This window comes from Ornithodoros turicata, chromosome 6, assembly GCF_037126465.1.
Source record: "Ornithodoros turicata isolate Travis chromosome 6, ASM3712646v1, whole genome shotgun sequence".
Lineage (NCBI taxonomy): Eukaryota > Metazoa > Arthropoda > Arachnida > Ixodida > Argasidae > Ornithodoros > Ornithodoros turicata.
Window position 1 is genome coordinate 35,822,182 of NC_088206.1, and position 16,247 is coordinate 35,838,428.

The 16,247-nt window shown below is 44.2% G+C and overlaps 1 protein-coding gene across 1 annotated transcript in view; it reads left to right on the top strand.

The window, feature by feature from the left end:
- The window catches only part of LOC135398489 (uncharacterized), a 9,412-nt gene extending 6,225 nt beyond the window's left edge, over positions 1-3,187 (top strand). Inside the window, exons 2-3 of the mRNA XM_064629890.1 lie at positions 1,714-2,531; positions 2,718-3,187. Of these exons, the coding sequence (XP_064485960.1) occupies positions 1,714-2,531; positions 2,718-3,187 (1,288 nt within the window). The remainder of the gene's footprint in view (positions 1-1,713; positions 2,532-2,717) is intronic.
- Positions 3,188-16,247: the final 13,060 nt, after the last annotated feature.

Consider the following 16,247-nt stretch of genomic DNA (forward strand, 5'->3'; position numbering starts at 1 on the left):
AACGTCAGCTCTCAGCTTCGTTCGAACTACGGACAGAGCTACGTCAATGGGCACGTTTGTAAACAGGGAGATGACATCAAAGGACATCATGACGTCGCCATCGTCTATGCGGATGTCACGGATGAGCTCACAAAAATTCCGCAGAGTTCTTCACCGACCGGTCGTTCTTGTACATTAAAGGTGCCAACAGTTCAGCCAGGAATTTAGACACGTTATAGGACGGTGCACCTATGAAGGACACAATGGGGCGCAGAGGACAATTGTTCTTGTGAACTTTCGGTAGGCCATATATCTTCGATGTCGCTCCGTCCGGAGGTGAAAAGTTTCCAGTACAGACTGTCCGTAATTACTTTCTTAGTTCTGAGTTTCCTGAGCGCGGCAACAATCTTTCTCTCAGATGCAGCTGTTGGGTCACCCGATAGTTCGCTGAAATGGGAGCGGTCTTGAAGGATGGACTCCATCTTGCTGTCGTAATAGTCACGATTCAGTATCACAGTCGCTTTGCCTTTATCGGCGGGCAAAATAACAATTGTATCGTCGTTGCGAAGGTCTTTTAGAGCATTCTGTTCAGCTTTTGTGATGTTTTTAGGCGGAAGGTTTGCGTTCTGTAGTATTCCGATTACTTTGTTCCTCGCCGCTATGGCTGCTGTTTTATCTTTGACTTGCCGCAGTCTGTCTTCTACTTCCCGACACAATCTCGCTAACAGGTATGCTTCGGGGAATGATGGCGTAGTTCATACTTTAGTTAGCACGGAGGTGTGGTCGTCGTCCAGTCGTTGGAAGAGAGGTTGATCACAGTGCGGAAACTTGAAGGAAACTTTGCGGAAACTTGAAGACCTCGGTTTACAGAAAACCGTGCGACACAGGTCAGGTCCTGCATTATGGTTCGGGGCACCCTCTTGAACACAAGCGATCGGTTGTTCGTTCCCTGCTTTCACGTGCCATGAAGATCCCTTCAGACCATCAGACAAGACATGAAGAAATAACAAAGGCCAAAGCGGATCTACGAAGAAGGGCATACCCCGAGCAATTTATCTGTGATACATACCACCGAATGATGAATACACGCCCGGAACAGGCGGAAAGTAGTCAAGAAAGACCCATGTACGTTACCATCCCCTACCTGAAGGGTGTGTCAGAACCAATTAGACGGGTGCTCTCCCAGGTGAACATTAAAACTGCATTTAAGCCCACGACAACACTGAGGAACGTACTAAGCCACCCCAAGGACAGAACACCACCGGAAGAAGAACGAGGCGTTGTATACAAGGTATCTTGTCAAGATTGCCCTGCCGTGTACATCGGAGAAACAGGAAGGAAAACACGAACAAGAATGAAGGAACACAAGAAAGATATCGAGAAATCAGCAACAAACCCAACAGAACTGTGTGAACACGCGCGCAAAACAGGACACGTGTTAGACCTTGACACCCATGCATTCTGGCGAAAAAGAACAAATGGGGGGTGAGGAGACAACTGGAGTCATGGCACATAAAGAAAACAAAAGAAGCTATCAATCGACAACCAGGCCCCCTCCCAGAATGCTACGCTCCTCTTCTACGTAAATACCCGGTGACGACCAGGACAGCGTCATTCTGATGATGGGACCCGAATGGGACCCGAAACGTTAACTGTATTTTGTTATGTTTGTTGAAAGCCGGTGCGGTTCAAACTAGTAAAGATATCTACTCCCGGCAATTGGACTATATTCAGATACGTTCGAGATACGTACGGAGACGCTGCCCTGGCCGCTGCTCGTCGATACCTTAACCTAGCGACCAAAGTGATCAGATTCCAGTGCCATCTTCGCTTCAATCAAGTGTGTCTGAACCAGCATGTGGTCCCTCCTGCTCTCCGTTGCAAACCTCTGGTGGACACAGCATACGGACGACGCCTGGCCAAATCTTACGAAAGGAATTGCCTGAGGGCCCGCACTCAAGAAAACAAAGAAATCATCTTCAAGACGAGGAAACAACTTCACGCCGCTGAAAGGAACATTCAACGGTTTTTGGATATAAACGACTTCAGCAGGATCATCATCGCACGTAAGGAAGCGGAGCTACTTGAACACAAACGGCGATCAGCAGCACACCAGCACAAGCTTAGTGTACTTTGCCCTAAATATTCCGGGCTGGACGACAGTACAACTGTGATCAACCTCTCTTCCAAACGACTGGACGACGACCACACCTCCGTGCTAACTAAAGGTATGAACTACGCCATCATTCCCCGAAGCATACCTGTTAGCGAGATTGTGTCGGAAGTAGAAGACAGACTGCGGCAAGTCAAAGATAAAACAGCAGCCATAGCGGCGAGGAACAAAGTAATCGGAATACTACAGAACGCAAACCTTCCGCCTAAAAACATCACAAAAGCTGAACAGAATGCTCTAAAAGACCTTCGCAACGACGATACAATTGTTATTTTGCCCGCCGATAAAGGCAAAGCGACTGTGATACTGAATCGTGACGATTACGACAGCAAGATGGAGTCCATCCTTCAAGACCGCTCCCATTTCAGCGAACTATCGGGTGACCCAACAGCTGCATCTAGAGAGAAAGATTGTTGCCGCGCTCAGGAAACTCAGAACTAAGAAGTAATTACGGACAGTCTGTACTGGAAACTTTTCACCTCCGACGGAGCGACATCGAAGATATATGGCCTACCGAAAGTTCACAAGAACAATTGTCCTCTGCGCCCCATTGTGTCCTTCATAGGTGCACCGTCCTATAACGTGTCTAAATTCCTGGCTGAACTGTTGGCACCTTTAATGTACAAGAACGACCGGTCGGTGAAGAACTCTGCGGAATTTTGTGAGCTCATCCGTGACATCCGCATAGACGATGGCGACGTCATGATGTCCTTTGATGTCATCTCCCTGTTTACAAACGTGCCCATTGACGTAGCTCTGTCCGTAGTTCGAACGAAGCTGAGAGCTGACGTTGACTTAGAAGACCGCACTGATCTTTCAGTTGAAGACATTTTAGAACTTTTAAAGTTATGCCTCGGACAAACCTTCTTCCAATTCAAGAGCAGGTTCTTTAAACAAACCGACGGATGCCCCATGGGCAGCCCAATTTCAACGACCATTGCCAACTTAGTCATGGAGTTTGTTGAAGACAAGGCCTTAGAGGACGCAGGACAATTCATCCCTTTTACAGACGTTATGTTGACGACACATTTGTGATTATTAAGAAGAATTTCACCAACACATTCTTTGACAAGCTGAACAACATTCATCCTAACACCCAGTTCACGTGCGAGGAGGAGAAAGAGAAAAAGATCGCCTTTTTGGATGTCCTCGTGCAAAGAGACCCGTGCGGAAACTTGAAGACCTCGGTTTACAGAAAACCGTGCGACACAGGTCAGGTCCTGCGTTATGGTTCGGGGCACCCTCTTGAACACAAGCGATCGGTTGTTCGTTCCCTGCTTTCACGTGCCATGAAGATCCCTTCAGACCATCAGACAAGACATGAAGAAATAACAAAGGCCAAAGCGGATCTACGAAGAAGGGCATACCCCGAGCAATTTATCTGTGATACATACCACCGAATGATGAATACACGCCCGGAACAGGCGGAAAGTAGTCAAGAAAGACCCATGTACATTACCATCCCCTACCTGAAGGGTGTGTCAGAACAAATTAGACGGGTGCTCTCCCAGGTGAACATTAAAACTGCATTTAAGCCCACGACAACACTGAGGAACGTACTAAGCCACCCCAAGGACAGAACACCACCGGAAGAAGAACGAGGCGTTGTATACAAGGTATCTTGTCAAGATTGCCCTGCCGTGTACATCGGAGAACAGGAAGGAAAACACGAACAAGAATGAAGGAACACAAGAAAGATATCGAGAAATCAGCAACAAACCCAACAGAAACTGTGTGAACACGCGCGCAAAACAGGACACGTGTTAGACCTTGACAACCCATGCATTCTGGCGAAAAAGAACAAATGGGGGGTGAGGAGACAACTGGAGTCATGGCACATAAAGAAAACAAAAGAAGCTATCAATCGACAACCAGGCCCCCTCCCAGAATGCTACGCTCCTCTTCTACGTAAATACCCGGTGACGACCAGGACAGCGTCATTCTGATGATGGGACCCGAATGGGACCCGAAACGTTAACTGTATTTTGTTATGTTTGTTGAAAGCCGGTGCGGTTCAAACTAGTAAAGATCCAGCCTTTATACATAGAGATCAGTGGGTGCACTACAAACAAATGTCACCTCTGTGGATAATAATTTGAAGCATACAGATGAAGGATTCATCTCATATCTAAAACGATTGCCAGCAATTCTGCTCTTTCTGTTTTTCGAAAGAAAGAAAAACAGCTTCATAAAAAAATACATCTTAGTGAATTATAGAAATTAGAATGCCAAAATACCTTGCAGATAAGGTTTTCCTCCACTCGCATACGCGTACGTGCCAAACTAATGTACACGTAGTCCTAGTTGTTTTATTAAAAAAAAAAAAAAACTCAATGAAAAATGGCTACGACCACGAAGTATGCCTTTGTGGCACGTTCCCGTTTATTCTGTGTGTGTGTTTCAACTTGGACAAATTTTTATAAAAAGTCACGAGAGCACGTCATTTTCACAGTTGAGTTCTACGGGCGCGTATCTTTTCCAAGAAAGACTATAATGACTAATAAGGATGACTAATCAATTAAATTCATTAATTAACTCTAATAAGGACGTCTTGAACAAAAGCCAGATACCGATGTGGGAGACTGTCCTAGTTAAAATCCACACCACGTTTAAAAATTTTGAAACACGTACGTGTATTAAAATATCCATCCCTGAATTTTAACATGCAAATGGGCCAAAACCGAAACCGTAGCAACCACGTTTGGGGTGGTGGTCTTCACGGTACGGGATCTGTATATACTTCTGTATGTCAACTGCGCTCGCAACTATATTGTTTTGGCTCGAAAACCGTATGTTTCTGGAACGTAGAGAGAGGAAAAAGGAATCACAAAACACGAATATACTTCAAGTACTCTTCTCCTTAGGGAAGCGAGAGATTTATTGACTCTACGTTGCACTAGTATCAGCGCACTGAGCGGTTGAGCTGGAATTGGAATTGGAAATGAAAAAAAAATAACAAGAAATAATACTAAAACGAAAAAGAATGAAAAAGCGTTATCTGAGCTGATCGAGATCGGTTCACTCTGGAAATTGTTGCACCGATGACTAGCGCCACGTTCGAACTTACCTAAAATTGCTCCCTGGTGAACTGTCCTTCTCGGCTCGCATGGCCGCGCCCATGAAATCAGCAATTAGCTGTTCTCGTTTTGTGGAGTGTGCACCAAACTGTTTGTAGTTCAAGCTACAGGTACTTAATACGAGTGGGAGAGCTTCGGCAGTCTTCCTGTGGATTCGTGGGTGCATCAACATAGATGGGCATAGCTTTCAGGATGGCTGTGTGTGTGTGACAGCCGGTGTCTTTCTCCGTGTGTTACGTCGCGAGACAACTGAGATCTCCGTCTGTGCGCGCTCAGGAAGCTTGAAATCTGCCCTGATACATATAAAGTAATATATACCTTCAATATACCCTGATACATATACGGTCAATAAATTGGGACTTGCTCCACTGCAATCTTTCCCGGAGTTCACAAGAGACACTGTTTGTGGATTTATGCCTTACATTTAATCTATCGCAGGTCGTTCCACATCCTACCCGAATAACTCATGCCACGCAGGCTGCGTTCCAATACCTCGCGCCCGCGAAGCCGCCTGACTAGGCAGCTGAGTAGACCCCTTTGCTTGTCACTATTGGAACAGGCTTGCCTAGCCGAGGCGCCTGTGGTGCCATCTCGTTGCTCACGCAAGAAATGCGTAAGGCGCAAGCGCAGCAGGTACTAGCGTTTCCCGCTGTCAGCCATCCCGGCTGTCAGATGGTCAGGCGTATAACTAGACTGCATCGATGCGCACTAGGCGGTAGCTGACTGAATAGCGGACTTGGCGAGATTTGGAACGAGACTTAACATGGTGGCACTTCCGGTTGTACCGCTAGTCAGTCGACTAATCGGGGTATTGGAACGCAGCCAGATTCAACCCTTCACGACTGTGCTGGTGGTGCTAGCGAAATGGCTTGCGGTTGTCGGCCTCACAGAGGTGCCGGCTGTGCTGCTTGGGGTATTTCCTGGGGTTTCCTCAGACACTTTGAGCCATATGATGTCGGCACAGGACGGACACTCCCCCACGGCGTCAGTCATGACGTTGCCCTCGTGGTCGCAACATCACCTAGTTGCATAAAAGTTGAGTGTATTGTCTCAATCTCAAACTTGACAATCTTGGTAGTGCATTGAGTGCGCTTCCACGAGCCCACACGGGGAAGGAGCCAAAGCGTCCGAGACAGCATGAGACAGAATATGAGACAGCTACTTAATTTTTATGCAGAAGACTCTCAGAATGTGGCTTTATATAGGCTTCAGAGATGGGTGAAACATGCAGCGGACACTGACACCTGATGTACTCGTATGTGGAAGGCACGCTCACATGCTAGGGTTCACGTGAAAAGAGAAACATTTTATTTCAGAATCGATACACTGCGAGTCAATCGCGCGACAAGCACGGAGTGCAAGACCCTCCTGGTTGCTTGATTCCGTAGAACCCCGACTAAGATGGCAATCGTTGCTCGAACTGCATCTCGAAATACAGGGGTGTCCTGAAGGGAAGCATGGTAACTGAATAATTAGCAAAAGAGCTTCATTTGCGCTTGCGTTGGCGACTCACACGCTATTCTGAAATTTCCTAATAGGGGTTCTGCAGGTCCTAAACATAAGTGGTCAGTTTAGATCACGACACATTAAAAAAGATAAGTGAAGACAAACGAAATGCAGAACGTAATCGGAAGAAACGGCGCAATGAAGTATGAAGAAAAACAGGCCGCAAAGCCTCCATTCTCGGGAGCTACTGAAAAACCTTTGAATTTCTCTCCATCGCTGTAACTTGCGATTTCGTATGTCAAAGAATTATTGCGCACAGATGCACTGGTGAAGGATGCTCGTTACTCGAATACGCGTCGTGCCCGTGGTGCAGACGCGCGCATGCGATTGTCTGCTTGGTAACAATTTCAGATGCATAAAGTCAAGTATTTCCTAATGCTTTAGGGAAAGCAAGGTGGGGTTTCCGAAAGTGTGCTCGCGTTCGACAGGGGGCAGAGACACAGAGAGAATGCGGCACACTTTGCTCCAATTTATACTCCAGCCTCCCTGTATTCACATGATTTCATTGCGTTCGTCGTTCCGAAAAGAAAACAAACCCCAAATAACTTACCGATACGTCCGTGCTTCACTGAAGGATGCCCTCACATGATGCACCATCCTACGGGTGTGAACGGTGTTACCTCATATATGCCAAACACTAGCCTAGGTCATACGCACAGATTCCTCGAGATATTCCAGTAACATCAACGTCTGAGTCGTCACAGTATTCCCGAAAGCGAGTTAAATAAGCTACATTAGCAGATAAAACCGGACGCGAGAAACCTCGTGAGCGTCCTCGCTTGAACTGGCCAAAGACTTGCCCATTGTTGGTAACTGAATGAGAAAACATTGAGATCCGAAGCGTTCAAACAGCGAAAATATCAAACCATGTGCCACGGGCAACGGCCGCAGCTGCGGCAAGTGTCACAACTCCAGCGTTCAAACGCCCTCCCAGGCCTCAGTAATCATCTACGACACCTCAGCCACTTCGGTGGCAACAAAAACGCGTTTCCGGTAACTGTATCTAGACTAAGTTCGCTCCGTGACACATTCCAAATCCAAGTTTGGGCTCGCCCCAAAGTGTCACACCAATTTCACGTGTCACTAAAGTGTCACCGTTTTTAGAGTGTAGAAGCCATCCAGAATCGGGCTGCCCGTTTCATTTCCAACGACTACTAATTCAATACCTCTGTAACCGCATGAAAATCAAATCTTAATCTCGACTCACTCGAACATCGTCGCCGTCTTGCCAAGTTAGCCCTCTTCCATAGGTTTTTTCATCTTGCCACCGCACCAATCGCCCATCACCCGCTCGAGTGTCATTTTTCCTCGCATCGACCACACTAATAAGGTCACCCGCTTTCATTGTAATACCAATGCCTTATCCATATCATTCTTTTGTTCAACTGCCATCGAATGGAACAACCTCCCATCATCTCTCGCAACTATTATCGACCATACAGTATTTTGTAACACCCTCTCCCGTTCACTCCACCCACAAGACCACCACGCTTGTATGTCAGTTGCTATGAAATTTTTCTCCTCTCCTTTATCATATTTGTTAATTGTCTGTACTTATGTGAACGAACCTCCTGTTTCATGCTTTAATACTTGTTTTCATATAAGTTTGTACTGTCGTCGTGTCTTCATTTTCCTGTTTACTTACTGCTAATTGTGTTGTTATTTTTTGCTTGCTTATTTGTTTCTATCCAGTTGCTGTAAATGTATCTTACGCTCCAGTTCCCACCCCCCATGTAATGTCCTCCGGACCCTTGGGGTTCTCGAAATAAATAAATAAATATGAATGTTATACTAGTGCGCGCAAGTAGTGTCTAATGTAGGACGAGGGTCTCGTCATGATACAGTGCGGAATACGGCGACACACTTGATTGAAAGCATTGCTGCGAGTTAGCTTGTTTCCCCGACTGATTGTGCGCTGAACTTAACTTGCATTTTTGTAAAACAACTTCAATGTAATGCAGTCGTAGCGAGATAGTTTCCTTGGTTTTGTGGCATATTGCGCTCACTTCATCTGCTTTCTCTTGGGCCCCGTTTGGGCTATCGCGGCCTCAATGGGGGTCCTGACACATGGCTTGGGAAACACTGAGGCATACTGTATATTGTTACATGTGATATATTGTAGTGTACTGAAGCCAGCTTCACTGTTGTATTGTTTCTTCGCATGGTTACTTCTTCAACGTTACTTGAATGAGGAATGCGGTGAATGAGGATATGTATGTTTTGCATGTTCTGGATGTTCTCTAATTGCTGACCCCTGCTGTTGGGCTAAAATCCAGCAACTACATAAAAAGATTAACAAATGCAGAACAGGAGACAGAAACACGGACACAATGACATGACTGAGATCATGATATGCTGTCAATTTTTTTGTGTGTCTCTGGTTCCACATCTTAAGAACATGTGCCACATTGCCATTACCCTTTCCTTCTAGCTACGAAGAGAGCCTATCAGTAATAAAAACGCAGGTTGTCAAATGCACGTAAACAGTGCTTACATTTATTTTTTGGGGTCTTCGCTCATCTATTGTTTATGGCAGAAAATGCTCCTCTAGTTCACATGGCATACTGAATATGAGTGTGCTCCACAGCCACAAACTACAGTGTAAATTAGCATTGCAGTATGTTTATCGGCACACATAAAATTACCCTTCATAAGTGCATTATGCAAGCCCATTGATTCTGATGCTAATTGCTCATGAAATAACATGGGGTGGGGTGAAAGACACTGGAATCACATGTTGCGTCACTAGCAGTGCCGTACTCACTCAGCAGTGACATCACAAGCAGTGATTTTTCACTGAAGCCTGCAACTCAACGATGTAATTCACATCTTGATTGCAGAAAAAGTAAGCACATGTTTGTTATTTCTTGGTATACAGTTGAAAGTTGTTAATGTGATGACGGTCATTGTCGTGGATTTTGGCAATAAAACCATTTTAGGATAAAAAAAACACCTGTCAAGCTGTAAGCTATGAAAGATAGTAAATTGAGTGAGGCATTTTAAATTGCCTTTATCCTTTATATTTTCAATGCTGACATACATCAGCTTGTGTAACTGTCAATCCGGGCTATTCCAGCCAAAACCAGCCAGAGATGTAGCTTGACTCTTTTAAGTATCACTGAAAAAAATTGTGTGCATTTTTTTGACGATGCATATATCGAATGTAAATCATCATTTTGTTTTCTTGAATAATGGGCGCGCATTAAACTGTGCCGAAATATGAAGTTGTCTCTTACGAGCTTCCTTCTGCCATCTACATCTACATCATTTGTGCGCTTTCCTTCCCTGGTGTTAGAGGGGAAGCGCGGGTCTGCCATCCCAAAGGGCATGTAGAACGAGTAGAAATCTGGTGACGTAGTGAGAACTCAAGAACGGAGCACATTTTGGGTAAAGTTTACGATAAATTTCCGGCAAATTAGCATTCTTGAATGAGCCCCAGATTATTTATGCTTGTAACTGATTGCTTGTGATTAGCTTCACATAAAAATATCAAGCTGCTCTATATTCATGGTTTAACCAAGTGTTTGAGAATATCAAGCACTTGCAAAAAAATTTTTTTCCAGATATTATATTCACATATAGGTAGTCTAAAACAAATCTTCCGTTGTTTGTATAACTAGTCCTCTCCTGTAACATATTGAAAATCTACAGGTTTATTTTTTACAGGTTGACAAAAAAATTTGTCACCATAATGTGCTGCAGCTTGTTCGTCAGTTGAGGCAATCCAGGAATCAAAAAAAAAAAAAAAAAAACGATGCCTTTGTGGCTGTCTCCTGCGAAAATCAACACTCTGCTTTTACATTTTGAGAACCTACAGGTGTATTTGTTCTTACGCAAGAAAAATGTTTCGTCAGCTCATTCATATCCCATCTGTATGACGCTATAGCACACTTTGAACAAATTTTGCATTCAACTGTTCTGCCGAGTTCTACAGATTAGTTGAAGTCGCTGCTTCATAACAGCTTTGTCAACATTTATGATTGTTTTCACATACCTGAAGTCATCTGGAAAGTGAACAAATCTCATCATTTCAAGGGCATACCCTCTCCTGCTCAGAATCTGCTGGCATGCGTTTTCTGTAGATCTTATAGCATCAGCTGACCATATTGGCTCAGATCATGTCAGAATGCGACGTAACAGCTTTTGAAAACAATTTATATGATCTCGTGTGCCTTTCAACCACAACAGACAAAAAGCCCACAGTCTTTCTTTCAGTGGAAATAGGTGTTTTTGCTGCATTAACAGAAGGTGGCTCAAAGTAATAGTACCTCCTTGTGGCCTGGGTGAAGTATGCCTCACTGTGCTTTATGTCCAGTAATTTCTTCTCCAACCGTATCTCTTTGGCAGTGAGCCACAACCTATACAGTCTTCAAGCTTTCTTTCACCAGGAAGAACAGCTTACAGCTCTGCAGGCATCAGAATATCTGCACGCAATAAGGGGCTGCAATCTAGCCCTATAGGTGCTAACGTTTTAAATGGTACTGCGAACACAGTTATACGAGTACCCTTTATCACGGCACAAAGCAATTATGTCAAAGTCATGCTTGTGGAGGCAAAGTCATGCTTGTCGAAGCCAAAGAGGCAAAGTGATGCTTATGGAGGGTTTTATTATGCCCTGCTGCTCAGTATATGACTTCTGTTTTTAGCTAGAACAAACCAATAAAAAAAAATCTGAGGACAGAAATATGCCACCTTCAGTTGCCATCGACCAAGCAAACTAAGTCAATAATGGTGGTTGTTATTCACTCTGTTATGTGATTGTGTTCATGTTAATTCACCTGTTTGGTACTGTGGTACCAGCCAGAGGTGGGCAAATGCCCTCACGATCATTTGCCCTCACCTCTATTTTCGTCACAGATGTTTTTCCTCAACTCACCTCACCTCATTTTTTGGGGGACTTCGTTCCTCACCTCACCTCACCTCTTATTTTCCTCACCTCACCTCACCTCAATTTGTTTATGAAATATGTTCCTCACCTCACCTCACCTCACCTCAACATTTTCCAGAACACTTATTCCTCACCTCACCTCACCTCATTTTTTCTGAAAAATTTTCCTCACCTCACCTCAACCTTCATTCTAAAGTATCTTCCTCACCTCACCTCACCTCAACCTTCTTTCTAAAATATATTCATCTACTTGTTATAATTTTTGCCTCGTCGAGCTCACCTTAACCAGTTTCTGTAAAACGTTTTTACTTCACAATTGCTCTTTCAATTAGGAGTGCCGTTGCTCCTAGCCACAGTTGCTTCGCGGCGCTAACACGGAATCAAAAAAGTATTAGGAGCGGGTAGGTGTATACGTTGCAGTTGGCTTTTTACTGCTTCGTTGGTTGATTCCTGACAACAAGTTACAAGTACCCACAGCTAAGATTCATTGCCTTGCTTGGTTCGTCCTTCTTGCAACAAGTATCCACTACATGTACGATCAGTAAAAATTGGACGTAGGGTACATGGGTAGAGAAGTTGCACAAACCGAGCAATTTTGAGTTGTGTTTCATACTGGCAAGGCAGGAATGGCTTTTATCGAGTATCTCTCAAGCGAGAATGATAATGGAGCTGCGGAACTCGTTTTCGGGATGGTATGCAGCTATACTTCGAATTACTTGTACATTTTGCATTTTTGTCTGTTATGACTTTATATTATCGATGAATATTATTTAAATAGCGGACGTATTCATTTGTAGCCGGAATTCGGGAACCTTTTCTTCATGACCCTTCATAGGCGCCGACTGCGGGGGGGCGCGGGGGCCCTTGCCCCCCCCGGAACATGAACTAGGGGGGGCGCCGCCTCCCCCGGGAAGTCCTGGTAAGAGACTGTCACCAACCTTTTGGGCTTGGCGCGCCCAGGCCAAAAGAGCGAAGAGGCACCAACCCAAAAATGCATCTTGCAATTTGTAAAATATGTATCCGCCCACCATACTCATTATCACAGTAGAAGGTGAGGCGAAGAAACACAGAGGATGACACAACACATAGCCTGAATTTCGCCCAAAGCAATCAGATCAATGAAACAAAGCAGTCGAAAAGGTACCAGCAGCTGCCAGTGATGTGTAACGGTAGGATCTTCGGAACGCATATTCGTTGGGAGCGGGTTCAACTCCCGCTGCTCCATTTCATTGACCATATTCATTATATTGCGCGCATTTCGGGTCAAACAGCGAGGATTCAATACATTTCGTTCTTTTTGCACTCCGTTTTCAAAGGCGTAATGCCTTGAGTTGTGCACATGTTCACTGTTTATGTTCTCTCTGTTTTTTCTTTTCTTTTGTTTTTTCCTTCTTCCTTCCTCTTATTTCTATACCAGTTCTGCATACATCATAGGATCCTGCCAGAGTGTGTGATTCTTCAGCTTTAGTTTTGTGTTCTTCATTTTTCTTTTCCTTTTCTTTCATTATTTTTGTTTTCTTATTTTCTTTGCCTTTTTTGACTTCCCGCTTTCACTTTTTTTTTAATAACAAGCCGACATCCATCTGGCTTACCTTTCCTTTCTTATTTTTCCTTAATAAACATATCTCCCCCCGCCAGAGTACTTACTTCGCGGTGCACCCTTGCCCCCTCCGGGAAAATGAAAACTCTCCGCCGCTGTGACCCTTGTTTTGAAGCAATCAGGTAGACGTGCTGTACGGATTACTAGTGACTTATGTGTTGACTTACTAATTAAATTACTTTTTGTACAGACAGACCTCTTGTGCCTTTTCACCTAACTTCATTGCCGTACTAAAAGCTCAATATTCCAACTTGTGGCAATACGGAATATATACCATTATTTGCGCTTATTGCACTTAAAGCGCGTGTTGTTGCCTCCATTTCTTACATCAGTCTCTAGTAAGGTTATTGGTTGTCATGTACTATCGTTCCAAATAATACGTGAAAGACATCTGCTTACAGACTGACTAGTTTGGCTTTGTTGAAATCTAAACACTCAAAGCACACGGAACTATACTGACTTGTTCATGTGTCTCACATCATGTATGTGACTCAACTGACTAGATTGATTGTGTTGAAATCTGAGCTAAATACATAAAGCACACATAAGCTATATTCACTTGTACGTGTATCTGATCTGACACGTCTATCATGTATCTGACTCAACTGAAAGTCTGAAACTAACGCGCTTACAGCGAACACATTTTAGAGTAGAGAGCCTATGCTCACAGTAACATTTCTGCTACAATGGTACTAGGAAAAGCTGGCTCTCGGTGCCCTTTTAAGAGATCGCGGAATTGAAAATAGCCGCTCCACATCTCCTCAACCTGCCTCTCAAAAATTTTTCGTCACCTCACCTCAATCTAAATTTCGGAAAATTTTCCTCACTCACCTCACCTCAAAGTCATTGTCAAAAAATTTTCCTCACCTCACCTCACTTCAATTTCCCTCTCGAAACATTTTCTTCACCTCACCTCAATTTTCCATTTAGAAATTTTTCCTCACCTCACCTCACCTCAATGTGCGTGAGGTGAGGGTGATGTGTTGGTGAGGGCACCCTCACCCTCATTTGCCCTCGTGAGGATGCCCACCTCTGGTACCAGCTAGCTTCCTTGTAGAGTAACATATATGTGACCGCATGGAGGACAAAGAGGAGGAATTAGCTAGTCTGGCGTAGGACCTCTCACACTGGCATAGCTGGTGAAAAAGAAAATGTGGGCCATACATCACATAAAACACAAATACCAGTATATTTTCAGCAACCACTGGTTAATCTAGTAGGTGCAGTGCATATAGTGTGTCCATGGACTGATTTTTTTATTCTTAGAGAAATCATATTTTTGCAGTTATAAGGGATGACAACATGTTCTACATCCGAAGTGGATGCACTAATTAGGTCTCGCTTAATTATTGGAAATAGAAGGTCGGCGCAAATGCAACGTTGGTTTCCCTATGTGCCGCTATAGTTTTCAAAAGTATGCTCGTGACTATTTAGTGCGAGGACATGGCCCCGAAATAATGGTTGTGTGAGAGTAAGTCTCGGAGCGTTCTTTTTGCCTTTTCACTTGAACGTGAGGAAGAAACAACGCTGCAGAACTGGAAGCAGCACATTTAATGTAATGTCGTGCAGGATGCAAGTTTTACAGCGATTTCATATTTCAGCACAATATTTATAAGCTGTAAAAATAGGTGCAAGGGTACCATACAATGAAGTAGCTGGTACCATAAATTTTAGACCTCTTCTTGGCGTGGGTGCTTGGCATAAAGAGTGACCTGCTAATAAACGTACTTGGGGATTTCTGAATGTGAAGATCATAGGAGAGACAGGAAGGCAAACAAATACAACCGAGGGTGCCATTCATTTCTCGCACTTCTGATTTCAGTTACTCATGGCGCTTGGTTTTCTTCAGTTCCGACATCTGGTAACCAGAATTTGCACTGTATATCCACGCGAATAAAAAAGATGCAAAAATTTCAGTGAGAAAATTTCATGGTTTTTAAGACCTTGAAAATGGCATTCTTAGGTTCCAGGGTATTCAAAGAGAAGTGAAAACAAAGTGCTTGAAGTATTATGTCTAGATACATCTCTTGCAGCTTTTGCATAGCAAATTGTTGTCTAGGAAGGTGCGCGAATCAATGTGGATGTTCCTGAAATTAAAATCTTATTTCGTTACACTTTGAGATTATCGTATGCTGGTTACAAAAAATTAGGGCACCTCCGCTGACTCAAGTTATTCATCCGAGAGAAAAAAGTTTTTTCTTGCAAACAAACAAACACTTTCTTCGCATTCATATGCACCTTATTTGCAGAAATGCATTTCGAGTGTCTGTCCAGGACCTGTTCCCTGCATTTATCAGAACGTAGGCTCACAAGGAAAACCACAGGCAGGTTCCGATTTCACGATTCTACGGTTCTGAGGCTGGAACACACACAAACACATACAGACGGACAAACACAACAAATCCACACGGTATCGGAATCAGGCTTTTTCGTCGATCGTCACTTTTCAACTCTACGATTTCACAACCAAGGCAGCCCTGCAGGAGAATGGCGATGTTCGCGACAATGTTCATAATATAGCAGGTGTCCACCATAGCTGGAACCAACACCGGGAACTCATTTGGTGACACGACACTTCGGTCGGACACACGGTCAGTACTCTCATATTCTCTTAGGAATTCAGAGTTCGACACACTCAAATTTGACAGGCGAGCAGCAGAACAAAGCATTAACTGCAGTGTCAACAGAATCCTGATAGCCGGCGGAGAATACAGCAAACGATTCGTCCAGACTCGGTACTCTCGTTCCCAGCCCACCGCAAAAAGCCTCACCCTGCGGGAAACTATTTTGAGACGCTGGAGCCAAAAGCCTTCGCTGCTCTGAGGCTGTCGTGCCTGTCGACCAATCAGAGACGATTGATTTTTAAAGTTTGAATTTGAAGCGTTTGTATCGCAAAAGTTGATTTTTACGGCTTTATCTTTACACCGTGGATTTTTTCGTGATTTATTTCGAGGAGTTTATTCTCGAAGTTTATTTTGCGAAGTGTAAACCAGAGTGATCCCCGTTCCTCGTCCTCGGGTTGTT